Consider the following 16,510-nt stretch of genomic DNA (forward strand, 5'->3'; position numbering starts at 1 on the left):
CAGGATGTGACCCTGTTCAAACTGAAATTGATATAATCCATTACTGTGGCCGTATACTTATCAAAAGGCTGCTGTGTCAATAACTCCCGGTCTCTAAAAACATCCCAGTCTGTGTAGTGGAAACAGTCCTGTAGCTCAGAGATAAAGTTTTTGGGCCATATTTTTACTGGTTTTATCACAGGCCCAGCAGACTTGTGTGGTCGCCCAGTCCTAAATGAGGATATGCATGTACTTTGTAAGCATCAGCTACATTAGTACACTGTGTGTTAATAGGCCAGAGGAGAACTGGCACCCCGACTGAGTCTGCTTTCTCCCAAGACTTATTTTTCTCCATCATGCCCTGATGGAGTTTTGGTTCCTTGCCACTGTCGCCTTTGGCTTGCTAAGTTGGGACACTTAAATTTCAATTTAAGTTATTCAACTAAATATCAAAATAAAATGAATTTATAAGTTCTTAAGTAATTGCATAAACTATAATAATGATCTGCCAACATTGTTGCTATATGATAAATTAAAATAAACTGATAAAATCACCATTTTCTCCAGAATGACTGTACAGCCGAATACATTTTTTTTGCAAAATTGTCCTGTTTAACACTGTGAAGCTGCTTTGAAACAATCATCACTGTAAAAGCGCGATATAAATAAAGTAGGCTTGACTTGACCTGATTGGTATATACGGGATCCAATGTTTTATCTCCTCTGGTTGCACACTTCACATTACGATGAAATGTGTGAAGAACAGTCTTTAACTCAGCATGATTAAAATCCCCAGCTGCTATACAGATACTGGGATCCGGATATACAGACTGGCTCTTATTGATATTGTCATCTAGCTGAGCTTGGGCCAATTTATCATTAGCATCAGTGGAATATATACAGCACAGATATACACAACAGAAAATTATCTCGGGAGATAAAACGGCCTGCATTTAAGCAATATGAACTCCACGTCAGGGCAACAGAGATGTTTGACTACAGTGGTATTTGTGCACCAATAGTTGTTAATATAGATACACAAGCCTGCCCCGCATTGGAGAGAAAGAAGTTTCGTAAGCGTGTGAAGAAATATAGAAAATAATAAGAAGGGAAGATGTGTTTAGAGTTTAACCGACTGGATACGGCGAATGTTTAATCTGTCAGCGAGCTCCGCTTCACCTTCGTTGCTCTGATTGGTTGTAGCGCTATCCTATCGCGTGCAGAGGGAGTTTGACTGACAGCCGTTTATCCGCCCCTCGGATTGAGCCGTCAATGGTGAGTTTCCAGACCAAACATCTCGATGTGGCTCTGGCTTGTCAGGCTAAGAGTCAATCATTTCGAAACACAGAGTTCCTCTAGGCTTTCTGGGTTGCTGAGGAGATGGAACCCCAATGCGTCTTTTCCATTGTCTACATGGATATTACAGCTTCTCTCAATTGTTTACACACATTTTCTGAAAGCATGCCTCATATTCTCAGAACTCTACACACAAATCCCCCCCCCCCCAAAAAAAAAACACACACACACAGACAATGGGCAAAACCACTCAATTCTCCTGCAAAATGAAACTTTACATTCAAAACAATGTAATTTCTTCTCAAAATGGGATTCTCCATTCATCATCACTTACTACAGACAGTACAAACATCAGTGTGTTGTAAAATATTTGAGAATATTGTTTTTATACTCAGATTTTATTTAAAATGTTATTTTTCCTGCAAAAAGAATGTACATCCCATTCCCAACCAACACAAAGGTGCATATACACTACATACACACAACAGAATAATTTACTGTATACAGTTGCTATATTAAAAAAAAAAAAGATAAAAATACATATGCTGCATCCCCCTGTTTGCCTTTTATGCTATAACTCTGATAGCTGAATGTAAAACTGTGTGTCGGGTGTTTGCCCTTGTGATGAGTCAGTGTGTATATCTGAATGGCAGTGTGTTCTTTGTGAAATCAAGATATTTTCTGATTAAAATTGTGCCAAAAGCAGAGAATTGTGTGTAGCGTTTTGAAAAAAGTGTGTTTTAGAGCTGCAGGAACTGTGTTTGTAGTTCAGCAGAATGGGTTCAGGGGGTCGGTGAATGAGTTACGTGTGGTGGTCATTGTGTCTCAAGAATGTGTATGTAAACAACTGAGAAAAACTGTAAAAGAAGGATGCAAACTCACTGCATTTGCTGTCTAAGATTATTGGGGGCGGGGTCTCTCGACAGTAGCAAAAAGGGTGTGCATGATGTTTATGTTTCTGAATCTGGTTTTTGTCTTGTTTTAGTATTCTGAATCATGTCCGCTGAATACAACCGAACATAAACTCATGGCATCTTTCTTCTTTCTCCAGCTCTGTCGCACGTGACAGTCTCTCTTCATGAGTTTGTCTACGTGACCAAGCCCATGAACTGGAAGGATGCACAGAAATACTGCAGAAAGCATTACATAGATCTGGCCACGGTCGATGACCAGGAGGATCACGACCAGCTGCTGAATACTGTGGGAAGGGGACAGATATGGATTGGATTGTTTCGCTCTACATATCCTGGAGAGTTTGTCTGGTCAGATCAGAGCAGCTCCTCATTCAGAAAATGGATCGAAGGAATGTTGGGCACTAAATTGTGTGCTAAAGTTTACAAAGGTGTTTGGTATGACAGCAGCTGTGTACACACTTATCCTTTTGCGTGTTATATGGGTGAGTTATTATCTTAATATATGCGTTTCTTCAGATCTTAATTTAGTTGATGTGTTTTGAACCATATCGACTATTATCATATAGTGTTAATGCTTAGCTAAAACAATGAGAACTACATCTAATACATTTTGAATGTTTTTTTTTTGTTATACTTGCTACTTTTGAATGTTGTCTGAACTTTCCGAAAGTGTTCCTTTAATACTTACTAAATTATCTAATGGGAAGTTCCCTTAACGTTGGCAGGAAAAAACACAACATAAACATTTTTAAAATCTAGGCCCGTATTTATCAAGCTTGTTATAGTGCCGTTTTAGTCTTAAGTGCTGAGAATTCATGAAATGTACTCCTACTTTCAAACTTAAGTATAAAATCAAGTAATCAAATTTCTCAAGCTAATAAATCCTCTTCCTCTTCCAGTTATTTAAGACAGCTCGAGAGGTCTCTCGAGTGGTTAGGAGTTGCCATTAGGGGCTTGTGATGGACTGAGGAGACAGAGACGTGCACATTTTTAAAAATGTGATAGTTTTTGAAATGTTTGACTATGAGCAGTTAATCAAACGGTATCCTTTAAGTGTCGTGAATCAACTCTAAGACTGACATTTAAGATTTAGCCCTACACTTTACTTAAACTATCATTGAGATGCTTGATAACTAACTTTTAAGCACAGCTTTGAGGCAATTTTTTTTACTCTTAAGTCAATTCTTAGCAGTGTTCTTGTGAGTAATTCTAAGATACTTGATAAATATGGGCCCTGATGTTCAGAGAATATACACAAATAATAATCATCGGGGCCCATATTTATCAAGCCTCTCAAAGTGCTGAGAAGTCCTGGAGTTTACTCCTACTTTCAAACTTAAAGGAGCCCTAGAATGATTTGAAACAATATTTTAAAATGTTCTCTGATATCTACACAGAGGGTATGTGGCTTATTTAAGGTCAAACATTTTCCAGATACAGTTTTACAGGTCAATTTGCAACCCTAGAAATTGTCCCCATGATGAAACGCTCTGTTTTTGCCTTATTTGGAAGAGTCATGAATATTAATGTTGAGCTCTGCTCTGATTGGCTGTTTCACTGCACTGCTACTCAATGACAGCTAACACATCTATACCATCCATCATGGCAATGATTTTACAATGATAGCTTCTTAACTTTGAATCACGAACTGAACGCATGAATATGTTGTTTGTACAGTAACGTTACAGTTTGACAGTAGAGTACTGATTTAAAAGTCAATTTATTTTTAACCAAAAACAGAAATGCATATAACATATTGACTAAGCCTTGTAAAATGACTATCGTTTCAACTTAGATGGTGGAGAAGGTGACACTAGCTACAAGAATCGAGTGAGCGATCTGTAAGCAACTAATCAGTAGTAGTAAGCATAGTTCGCTTATGAGTTATGTGTTAATGAGTTAATGAGTTATGTGTTTTCTCAGTCTAAAAAGCACCAAATTCAAAAATAATTTCACATTTCTACTACGTTGATGACCCAGTTTAAATACAGATTCATCTTCCCAGTGCTGAAGTACCCCTTTAAGGATCCCAGCGTGTGCCGAAGGGCTATGTAAATATGTTAGGGCTAGTTTAGATCGCAGTGAACCAGGTGTGTCGGTCAGAACACCACAGAGTGAAGGGTCAGTTTAACTGCTTTATTCTCGATGGTATGCAGAACAACATCAGGGGTGGAGTCAGCCTTTACATAAACATTAACACGTGGCGTGAAATACCAGGACTGTGGAGGGCTTTGCCATTGGAAACGCTGAGGATTAATTTAGCTGAGAAACCTGAGGTACATTTAGCGAGTCCTGTCCTGTCCCAATCAGAATGGGTTTGGTTTGGTTTGGTTTGTGGAGCCCTATCCGCTTGCACACTGGGCTGGTATGGTTGCGGTTATGGATGTAAGGGGATGCGTGTGTTTGTGTGGTTTCTCTGCAACACACAAATAGCAGTATTCAAATAACAGCAAAATCATTCCAAATTATTACCATTCACATGTAACTATAGGCTGCTCCCCTCATACAATAACAATGATGTATAACACCTGAATTTAACATCCATCACATTTACTATCATTATTTATCTGTATGACTTACTATGATATAATACACATTATAACTCCGAACATTCTAGATCGACAGTTCAGCTATTAGAACGAGCACAGATTAATATATATTGTCACGTAACATTCACAACTGATAACTGCGTCATAACAGCAAACGAGCAGAAATCAGTGAACACAAAAGATTAACAGTACTCACTCCTATAGGACGCACACGAACACAAGCTGCACCAAAACTGAGGCTGACAATAACTTAAATGAATGTCTTCAGCGCTTATGCATGCCATAAACTTGATCCTGCAGCAGCTGATGCAATCTGCCGTCCGCGCCGTGCTGAATGAACAGTGCCTCTCTTCCAGTCAGGTGCGCACTGCGCACCTTCATAATAAGAGTCCCCGTTTGGACAGCGCAATATTACTCTGACACCCTCCCCCACAAGAGGCCTTTTGCACAGCCGCCCCCAAATTGCGCGCAATTTGCTCATGTAAAAGGCTCACTTCTCAGTCTGTAGACACCGCAGGTTCTTCCTCATCCTCCTCACCATCTGTGATGACCGGAAGCGTAATAAGCCGGGCAACTGGCCGGGTGTAGACCCTGTCCTTGACCTGGATGTCCGCAGATCGCACATGCCCATCGGCACTCGGATGCACTTTAACTACTCTGCCAACTGGCCAGAGCGCCCTGGGAAACTGGGGCTCCATCAGCAGGACTACAGATCCTACTGTCAGATCGCCGGGGGCACCATGCCACTTCCGTCTGCATTGAAGGGTTGGCAGGTAACATCTGATGAATCTTGCCCAGAAGTGATCTGCTATGACTTGACAGTGTCGCCATCTCCGTCGACTTAGTCCTTCACTCTTAGGGTAGACAACCGAAGGTAGTGCTCCATCCAGCCGCCCCATTAAGAGAACATTCGGGGTCACCGCGTCCACATCAGCAACACTGGATGAGGTATAGCCCAGAGGTTTGGTATTCAGTATAGCCTCAACCTCCAGCAGTGTAGTTTGTAACACCTCCTCTGAAATGGGTTGGACTCCTATGACAGTATACAGCGCAGTCTTGACAGACCTGATCTCCCTCTCCCATGTTCCCCCAAAGTGAGGAGCTGCCGGGGGATTGAAACGGAAAGCAATCTTCTGCTTGGCTAGGAGTCGTTGGAGGTCGGAAGACATGCTTTTAAAAGACTCACGAAGTTCCTTCTCTCCTGCCTTAAAGTTCGTACCCTGGTCGGAATAGAGCTCCGCTGGAGTACCTCTGCGAGCAATGAAACGCCTGAGGCTCATCAGGAAAGAGTCTGCATCTATTCTGTGCAGGAGGTCTAGATGCACTGCTCTGGTGGTAAGGCATTTATAGATGATGCCCCATCTTTTCTCTGAGCGTCGTCCTATCTTGACTAGAAAGGGCCCAAAGCAGTCGATGCCTGTAGAGTAGAACGGTGGCTTGCCTAAGCGTAGACGGGCCACAGGTAGATCCGCCATCTTTGGGACCACAGGCTTAGATTTCCATCTTCGGCACTCCTCGCACTGGTGCTGCACCCTTCGAACTGCCTCCCTGCCACGGAGAATCCAGAAAACCCGGCGTATCTCTGCGAATACTCGTTCAGGGCCCGGATGGCAGAGGCGAGCATCGTAGTCCTGGATAAGGAGTGTCGTCGCAGGATGCAAGGAGTCCAGGACAATAGGATGTGTGAATGCAGGGTCTAAGCAGTCGGCACGTCTGAGTCTCCCTCCTACTCGTATGATTCCCTCGTCGGGGTCCAGCTCCGGGGACAGGGTAAGGAGACGACTGCTTCGGAGCACTGCTTTCCCTGACTTGAGATGACGTAACTCCTCTGGGAAGCACTCAGCCTGAACTCTCCGGAAGATAGTCATCTCTGCCTGCCGATAGTCCTCTGCTGTCAAGGGCTCATCCCGGTCTGCCGCCCCATGTACCTCCTGTGCTACAGCCTCGACCATATCCTTCCAGGACAGGTGTGACTGACCTAGATGTGTCCCCTGTCTGTCCGCTCTGGATATGACTCCACATGAAGCAGACTTCTTGCACTCCGTAACATCCTGTTCTGTTACCTCTCCAGGTGAAGATGGCCATTCAGCTGGTCCCTTGAGGAGGAAAGAGGGCCCTTGGCTCCAGCGGTTAGGTGCGGCCAATTCTGCCAAGGTCTTCCCCCGGGTCACATCATCTGCCGGGTTCTGCGCGGAGTCTACATAGCGCCAGGTACTCTTCCCTGTAAGCTCCTGGATCTCGGCCACACGAGTACCCACGAAAACCTTGAAGCGACATGACTCTGACTGCAGCCATGTTAAAACTGTTGTCGAGTCGCTCCAAAGGATTGTCTGGTCCGTCTTCAACGTCAGTTCCCTCTCTAATGTCTTTGCCAATTGGGCAGCCGTCAGGGCACCGCAGAGCTCGAGGCGGGGAATGGAATGCTGTCGCCGGGGCGCTACCCTGGACCTAGCTGCCAGGAATGCCAGGTAGACCTGTCCCTGGGTATCTTCTGTCCTCAGGTAAGAGACTGATCCGTAGGCCCTTTCGGAGGCGTCACTAAACACATGTATCTGTCGGGAAGCAACCATTTGATCGCTTTGGACCGGAGCATAGGGTCTGGGTAAGGAGATACAGGACAGTAAGTGTAACTCTGATTCCCACTCCTTCCAGACCTTAAGCAAATCTTGAGGGATAAGTGGGTCATCCCAGTCACGTGGCTTGTCCCACATGCTCTGGACAATCAACTTGGCACGAGTCGTGTAAGGTGCGATGAAGCCCAGGGGGTCGTATTGTCGGGCCAGCACCTTGTAGACATTCCTCATTGTGAGAGCTCCATACTCCAGAGGTCGGTTCTTGTAGCCTAAGATATCTGTCCCCCAATGCCAGCTGAGTCCGAGCGCTGGTTCTGCCAGGCCAGGTTCATCATGCGAAAGCCATCGCTCCATGCTGTCAGACCTGGCCTCTGCAGGTAGGTGTCTGAGGACATCAGGTATGTTGCAGGCCCACTGCCGGATCTCAAACCCTCCAGACCCGAGCACTTCCCTGAGCTGGTCCACCAGCTCCTTGGCTTCCTCTGCGGTGCGCACACTCTGGAGGCAGTTATCCACATAGAAGCAGCGCTCCACCGAATGCCTGACTCCTTCTCCTGGCCCGCCATGGTCTCTCGCATGCTTTTGGAGAGCGAAGGTGGCACAACACGGTGAGCACGTAGTGCCAAATGGTAGGACCTGCCACTCAAAAACATTAGGGGGGTTATCACGCTCCATGTCCCTCCAGATAAACCTGAGGAGCGGCCGATCTTCTGGTAAGAGCTGAACCTGGTGGAACATGCTTCTGATGTCTCCACTGACTGCTACTCCATGTTCCCTAAAACGCAGTAGAACTCCCAGAAGAGGGGCTCCCAATGTTGGTCCAGGAAGGAGGGTGTCATTGAGGCTTCGACCTTGAAATGGGAAAGAGCAATTGAAGACTAAACGACTCTTCCCGTTATGCCTTACTACATGGTGGGGTATGTACCACGACTCATCTGTGGTTGAGGCTCCACTTAGGTCAACCTTCTTGACCGCTCCAGTCTCCACCAACTTGCGAATCGCTGCGCAGTACTCGTCGGCTTGTAGGGGGTCCCGGGCCAAACGTCTCTCCAGACTTCTAAGGCTGGGTAGGACCGCTTCTTTGGAAGCTTGAAGCGGGGGAATGTCTCGCTTCCGTAGCAAGGGTGTGGCATATCTGAGGACACCTGCTACCTTTACTCGTCTCGTCTTGGTCTCTAGGAGTTCCAACGCTTCTTTATCCTGCCTTGACCTCATTGCCAGTTTGCTGCTCTGGTATGGCAGCATTTCCATCTTCCAAAGCTTCTCCACATTCTGCATCAGCTCAGTGGTCTGGGAAGAGATACTAGTGAAGAGACACTGCTGGGTGTTCGGTGCCCACTGGGTAAGGTGGGCAGGTCCTTGAAGCGTCCATCCTAGTCTTGTTCGAATGGCAGCCGGACCTCCAGGAGGGCCCATTCTCACCGGCTCGATAGGGGTAAGTAGGTGGGGGTAGTCAGCACCAATCAGCACAAGTGGCTTAACATGATGGAATGGCTCAAGGGGGAGATCTGCCAGGTGCTTGTACTTCCTCTTCAAGCTGGCAATTGGGTAGGAGTGGTCTGCTAGATCCAAGCGCTGAGAGGTGAAAGCCCCTTCTATCCGGAATTTTCTCTTGGGATTGCTAGGGGATGAAATGCTGAAGGAGACGGCAGATCCCTTCAGGGTCTGGACTTCCTGTCGAATTGTGCGGAGCGCAAGGTCTTCAGGCCTTTTGTGCAGGCCCAGTTTGTCAACCGCCTCAGGGAGGAGCATCGTACGCTCGGATCCATCATCCAGAACTGCGTAAGTATCTAGTGTCCTGTCTCTGTTGCGCAGAAGAACTCTGACAACTTTCAGCATAACACGAGAGTGGGCCGATGGTCTGTCTAGGTAGAGAACTTCCGTTCTGGTGCTCACCAAACAACTCTCAGCCTTTGGCTGCTCAGCCTGGGGACGTGCATTAGCATCATGGAGGACTCTCAGATGTTTCCCTTGACACACATCGCAGGGCTTCTTGAGGTCACATTGGGCCGCTTGATGTGCTCTCCCGCATCTCCAGCAACGCCTTTTATCTCTGATCCATTCTATGACCTGCTCTCTGGTGAGTTTCTGAATCGCAGAACACCTATTTAGGAAGTGCTCTGTACACTCGCAGTATGGGCAGTATGGTTTGGATTTGCCCTTCCATCTCCCCGCAGACGTGCTCTGACCCTCTCGTGTGGTTGCTTGGTTCGGTGTATAGCTCTCTGCTCCGTGTAGTACCATAGCTGCTGGCTTGTTGCGTCGCTTCTCGACCCGGTAGCCTGACAGCCCTTGAGTGCGGAGGTCTGAAGAGGTGTCGTAGCCTTGGCACCAAGACTCGTATCGAAGCCATTCTGCCAGGTCGAGCAGCGTATGAGTGTGCCCGGGACGATGGAACATTTGACGCCGAAAGTTTGCTCTCATATCTACTGGAAGTTTGGTAAGTAGTCGTGCCACATGTGAGCCACATCTCAGCTCCACTTCTCCATCTGGGCCCAGTGTCTGTAGCATGCCAACAAGGGACTGCACATGCAAGGAGAACCTCTCAAAAGCTGTTACATCTCCTCTCCTCACCTCAGGCGAATCCATAACTGCAGCGATCCTCTGCAAGGCTATATGGTGCGGCTGTCCAAACTTCTCGGTCAAGGCTGCCATGGTGTCTGTGTATGGCCTGGGTGAGTTGATAAAGGAGTCAGCAATAAGGCAAGCCTCTTCAAGCTTTACATGATCAAGGAGTATCTGATACTTAAAAAGCTCCGTCGCGTCCCCAGGTAGAAGGTTTGCTAGGGCTAATTTCAACCGCGAGAACTCCATTGGATCTTTATGAATGAAGCAAGGAATTTTTGGCGATGGGCCCCTATACTCTCCTCCTCCCAGAGTTGCCGATGCTGACGAAAACTGTCTGCCTTGAGCAGGGGGTAGCTGGCTTGTATCAGGTCTGCTTTGATACTGAGCGGAGGATCCGGCATCCGTGTGATACTTACTGAGCTGCGGACGTGAGACGGGTGAGTAGAATTCTGGCCTTGGGGTGTGGGACCGTACATACTGTTCCGGACCTTGTCTAGGTTGAGGAGTATTCAGGCTACGAGGAGTAGAATATGGACGAGTGTGCGGTGTGAGGCTGGACATTACACTGTCCCTCATGAGCTGTAGCTCGCTCATCATTCTGTCTAGGACGATGACAACTCGTTGCTCCTCAGCAACTGCAGATATTGGAGGGTAGTCAGACGGAGGCCATGGTGGAGGGGGCAGTCCCTCATCATACTCCTCTTCCTCTGTTACTAACGAGTCCTCTGGAAGTGGAAGGGGTGGCATTGGCCATCGTTCCGCGGACTGATCCTGCTTCACTGTATCTGAGGCCATTAACTCACAGGATTCTCCTCTAGGGTCACGAGATGAGGCGAAGCTGTATTGCATGCGTTCGCTGTGCATCACATTTGGCTCTGCTCCCTCCTCCGTGTGGGGCATAGAGGTATGTGGCCATACTAGGCCTGTGTTGCGAAAGCTCTCCTCAGGGCTTGGGGAATAATCATCATGCGCTTGATAAGACCTTCTCCATTTCACATGAGGCTGTGAGCTCCATTCTTCCCCTCTAGGCGTGTGTGGTGCCGGGCTGGCCCGTGACTGGCCACGTATCTTCGGTCGTACTGCACTGACCTCATAATCCTTCAAATAGGACGGCTGTCTTATCTGTCGTTTTGGCCGAGTGGGTGGGGCCCACGATGCCTCATCACTCTGTTGCATGCTCCCAGCACAGCTGCGATCCGGCTCGAAGGACCACAAAATGTGCCGAAGGGCTATGTAAATATGTTAGGGCTAGTTTAGATCGCAGTGAACCAGGTGTGTCGGTCAGAACACCACAGAGTGAAGGGTCAGTTTAACTGCTTTATTCTCGATGGTATGCAGAACAACATCAGGGGTGGAGTCAGCCTTTACATAAACATTAACACGTGGCGTGAAATACCAGGACTGTGGAGGGCTTTGCCATTGGAAACGCTGAGGATTAATTTAGCTGAGAAACCTGAGGTACATTTAGCGAGTCCTGTCCTGTCCCAATCAGAATGGGTTTGGTTTGGTTTGGTTTGTGGAGCCCTATCCGCTTGCACACTGGGCTGGTATGGTTGCGGTTATGGATGTAAGGGGATGCGTGTGTTTGTGTGGTTTCTCTGCAACACACAAATAGCAGTATTCAAATAACAGCAAAATCATTCCAAATTATTACCATTCACATGTAACTATAGGCTGCTCCCCTCATACAATAACAATGATGTATAACACCTGAATTTAACATCCATCACATTTACTATCATTATTTATCTGTATGACTTACTATGATATAATACACATTATAACTCCGAACATTCTAGATCGACAGTTCAGCTATTAGAACGAGCACAGATTAATATATATTGTCACGTAACATTCACAACTGATAACTGCGTCATAACAGCAAACGAGCAGAAATCAGTGAACACAAAAGATTAACAGTACTCACTCCTATAGGACGCACACGAACACAAGCTGCACCAAAACTGAGGCTGACAATAACTTAAATGAATGTCTTCAGCGCTTATGCATGCCATAAACTTGATCCTGCAGCAGCTGATGCAATCTGCCGTCCGCGCCGTGCTGAATGAACAGTGCCTCTCTTCCAGTCAGGTGCGCACTGCGCACCTTCATAATAAGAGTCCCCGTTTGGACAGCGCAATATTACTCTGACACCCTCCCCCACAAGAGGCCTTTTGCACACAGCGATTGCATCACAGTTGGCGTTATGTTGCGAATAGCCTGTTTTTCCGTGGTGTTTTTCACAAACAAGATTTACATATGAAGGAGGAGGCAATGGTGTTTGAGACGCACTGTATATGATCTTCCTGTTCTGAACTCTTTTTATTAACTATGGCAAGGTTAATTCCATTTTTCATTCTAGGGCACCTTAAAGTATAAAAGCCAGTTATTTCTAAAAGTTAACAATCACTCAATATTTCATATCAATTTTTATGATATAAACGGCATTTGATTAACTGCTCATCATCAAACACTTCAAAAACATTCTCCCTCCCCTGAAAGATTCACGTCTCTGTCTCCTCAGCGTCATCACAAGCCCTGGCAACTCCTAACCAGTTGAGAGAGCTCTCGAGCTGTCTTAAATAACTGGAAGAGGAAGAGTGATTCTCAGCTTTAAGAAATTTGATAACTTGCTTTTAGACTAAAGTTTGAAAGTAGCAGTAAATTTCATGAATTCTCAGCACTTAAGACTAAAATGGCACTTTGAGAAGCTTGATAAATATGGGCCCGGTTCTACTTTCAGATCTCGCTGGTCAAAACTCTGAAAATAATGATTAACCATTACCATAGGGTGACCATATTTTGATTACTGAAAACCAGGATACTCAGCCTGGCAAGTAGATGCACAAATGATACTCAAATTTTACTCAAAGATACCTTATTAATTTCAATACATTTAAAGTATGCTCGCTCTGAAAATTGTTATATTAGGGCCAGGACAGGACTTGCAAACAGGAAAACAGGTTCCAGGTAGATGAAGCAGAAGTAGCACGTCCGACTAAAACAGATCTGAAAGTGCCAGTTCCACCAGCTGTGGAAGTTTGCTGTGGATTGCAGAGGACTCAAAAGACCGAACGAGCTAGTTTAAAACATCTGTTGAAGTTTGAGTTGGTAACGACTGTCTGAGGCACATACAGGTGTGCTCGGAAACATGATTATTATGACTACTGTTATTAAAGAACATTTTAAATAACACCTGCAAAAACCTTTTTGTAAAGAGATTTAAAGTATTTTTACATTAGGTAGATTTTACTTGCAAATTATTATTATCTTATCCAAGATATTGGCAAATCAATATTGGTCAGTCGCATCCAACATAAAGGATCCGTGAATAAAACTGTAACTACAAACACGGTTAATTAAGTGATCTGGCTTTATTAAATAGGGCTTAATTTGACTAAAACATTAAAAAAAATACTATGGTTTTGCATGTGCAGATTATATATTAAATCAAGGAGTTTATAAGGACAATAAACAAGGCTTATGGTAGTCTATAGGCTGGTAGTCTACGTTAGACTTACGGTGCTTTCACACCTACCTTGTTTGGTCCGGATTTTCAGACTTCTCAGTTTGGTACGAACCAAAATTACAGGTGTGAAACCTCCTGCTGACCGCGCTCCAAAAAGAGGTAGTCTCGGTCCGGACCAAACTGAACTTAGGTTCGGTTCGTTTCTTGTGTGAAAGCATTTGCTGTAGTTCGGACTTTCAGAGCATTCACAGGAAGTTCTGGTGTAGGATTAGTGAGTAAACAGATTAAACTCACAGCACACGCAGTGATGGAGCGCAGCGGTATAAACAGAACCGTTCAGTCAGCGCGCGTCAACAGTGTGCTCTGCTTGACTATTTATATTCGAGTTTTATATATATAAAGCATATATTTCTCATGTCTGTGAGATAAGTAGCCTATATGCTGAGTTTCGGTTTATTCATGAGACCGCTCCAGTTCACGTGCAACGCAAATAATCGCTCCGTCACGGTTTGTCTGCTGTATTATTTATTGAAGCTTATTTATTCAATTCAGGCAAATGAGGAAACATTTATTAAAATTAAGATACAATTTTTACAAAGCTTTCTACGGAACAAAACTTAATGAAGTGGTCAAAATCATTTCTGAGCCGTTGTCTTTGACATATATTGCACATCTGTGCACGTTTCATAATCAGTATAGCCTAGATTAAATTTAAAAATAACATTATAGTATTTAAACATTACTATAAAACAAAATACATTGTTTGGCTAAAAAAGTAGCCTAGTCTTCTCCTCCTTTCCTGTTGGCGCCGATAATGCACACCGAGGACGTTCATTTGGTGGATTCGACTCGAGTATAGTTGGTGCTGCAGATAGTAATGCCGTAATATTAACAGTATTGGCAACGATATGCGTCTGTTCATTCTTTCTTAAAGTTAGCCGCTGGTTTAACAACACACTGACGTCAGACGCACGTCCGCTAACAAACCAATCAATGTTGAGATCAGCCCACAGAGATGATGACGACAGGACGCCTGTGCGAGTGTAAAGCTCTTTAGTGGGCTCGCATAACCGCAATGTGAAAGCAAACCACAACTAACCAAATTAATACAATATATCAAAACACGAACTTTGGTTCGGACCTTGGTGCGGACTTTCAGGTGTGAAAACGCCCGTGATCAGCCTAGTTGATCAGTGCCTGTACTGCAGTTGTGCAATTTTCTGTTGAATCCAACGTGATAAACTGTAAACTGTGAACACAAACACCATTAACTTAAGTGAATGACAGGCAATAATCAGCGAATTCACTCACGCAAATAACTTTATTTGATTGTTTCAATATGCAAGTCAAAGGAAGAATGTAAACTCAGGAAGAAATGACACTGTATAACACGACAATACCCCAAACGAAATGAACAGCTCAAATAGTCATGGTGATGAACTAAAGACAGACAGGTGTGCTCGGTAGTCAGTGTCCATGGAAACGAATGAGTGGCGGGAAACTAGAACAAAGGAAGTAGGGGAAGGAAGGAAGATAAAAGACCATGGAGATGAAACTAACTTAATATAACTGACAACTGATTGTACATTGCTCTTTATGACTCTGAATTCTTCATCGGTGTGTTTGTCCTACAGGTAAGAAGAGCCAGACTGTGAAACTGGAGGTGAAATCAAGTGAAAATCTGAATGATACTGAAATTATTTTATTGGTAATTTTATTTTAGCGGTCTCACTCTTCTTACCACTGTAATTCCACTGCAGAAATATCCTTCATAAGTCTGTTTGTGTTCTTCAGATGGAGCAGATCCTGAAGGAGAAGGGATTGGCAGAACATTATCAACTCTCATGGAGAATCCAGTCCAATGGGAACGTCTTCCAAAAGAAGAACCAGAAGAAAAACGCCAATAAATACACTTGCATTTCCTAATTTTATGGGGAAAAAACTCAAATTTATTTACAATCGATATATTTAATTTTAAATTGGACTCAAAAATCATAAAATAATAAACAATATTTGTAAAATAACTCAGATATTGTTTTCAATATTATGTCATCAATGGCAACTTCTAACTATTATATATAAAGAACAAATACTGTATTTATAGAGTTATTATACAGAAATCTATATAAAATTATAAAAATAATGGTGAAAAACTATTTGGCATGACATTTCAAAATATCTCACTTTCAACATTTGATGTTATCTATATTCTATTGTGAATACAATATAAGTTTATGAGATTTGTATATTATTGCATTACTTTTTTTTATTCACAGTTTATACAGTGTCCCAACTTTATTGGAATTGGGTTTGTATATACAGAAAAATTACTCTATTTATACCGTTTTTAGTTTTTTAATTAATTACAAATCTATGTAAGATTACAAAAATAATGGGGGAAAAAACGGTCGGATATTGTCAGCGGCTGCCATATAAAAAAACAAATAAATAAAATAAAATATCCCAATTAAAAAACTGTACAGAATTTTGAATGTAAAGTTTTACATGAGTTATTTTACAGGTATTCCCACTGATTGTAACAAACACCAACTGAACATGGATGTGTAATAATACTCTCTCAGTTTAGCGTTTACGGTGAAAATGCAGAAATCTTTTCTTCAGGGATGTCGTATTTGTGGGTTCTTGGTGGGCTATGGATGTTTATTTTTGCTTTCTGTATTTAATAATCTCTTTTCTGTTGTATTTGATAAAGTCACTGCACTTTTTATGACAAAGTCGAAATTATGTTGACATAAAAGGACAATAATTGCACTCATTTAGTTTTTTTGTAATACTTTAATACTGCATGAGTTTGTATTATGTCACTAGATAGTATGATTTTATTTTATGGCAGAAATTGGCTTCCATTGGTGAACAGTTAAAAATATATGTATTTAATATTATTCTATGGTTCCTTCTTGGTAAATAAATGTGACGTATTATTGGCTATATGAATGTCTTTCCTTAGAGCCGTATTGGAGGCGACACAAACGGCGGTATGGACTATTATTTGTATTTGAATTATGATTCAGAGAAAGATGATTTATTTAGAAAAACCCATTAAGTGTTAGGGAAATGGTAGCTTGATATTGTGAGGCGGTGCCGTGGTGGAGGATTTTAAACAAAATCATTATATTAAAAAGCCCAGACAATACTTCCGGA

The 16,510-nt window shown here is 43.6% G+C and overlaps 1 protein-coding gene and 1 long non-coding RNA gene across 2 annotated transcripts; one reads left to right on the plus strand and one right to left on the minus strand.

The window, feature by feature from the left end:
• The first annotated feature begins 2,511 nt into the window (after positions 1-2,511).
• On the plus strand, positions 2,512-16,297 carry LOC137088561 (uncharacterized). Its single transcript, XR_010907560.1, has 3 exons — positions 2,512-2,671; positions 14,983-15,056; positions 15,143-16,297. It is a non-coding gene; the product is annotated as an uncharacterized lncRNA (long non-coding RNA).
• LOC137081038 (uncharacterized) lies at positions 4,282-11,998 on the minus strand. Its single transcript, XM_067447617.1, has 3 exons — positions 11,807-11,998; positions 4,935-11,477; positions 4,282-4,605 (listed from the first exon to the last, which is right to left on the minus strand). The coding sequence occupies exon 2, from the start codon at positions 11,053-11,055 to the stop codon at positions 5,236-5,238; it is 5,820 nt and encodes a 1,939-aa protein (XP_067303718.1). The 5' UTR covers positions 11,056-11,477; positions 11,807-11,998; the 3' UTR covers positions 4,282-4,605; positions 4,935-5,235.
• Positions 16,298-16,510: the final 213 nt, after the last annotated feature.

This window comes from Pseudorasbora parva, chromosome 1, assembly GCF_024679245.1.
Source record: "Pseudorasbora parva isolate DD20220531a chromosome 1, ASM2467924v1, whole genome shotgun sequence".
In the NCBI taxonomy this organism is placed as follows: Eukaryota; Metazoa; Chordata; class Actinopteri; order Cypriniformes; family Gobionidae; genus Pseudorasbora; species Pseudorasbora parva.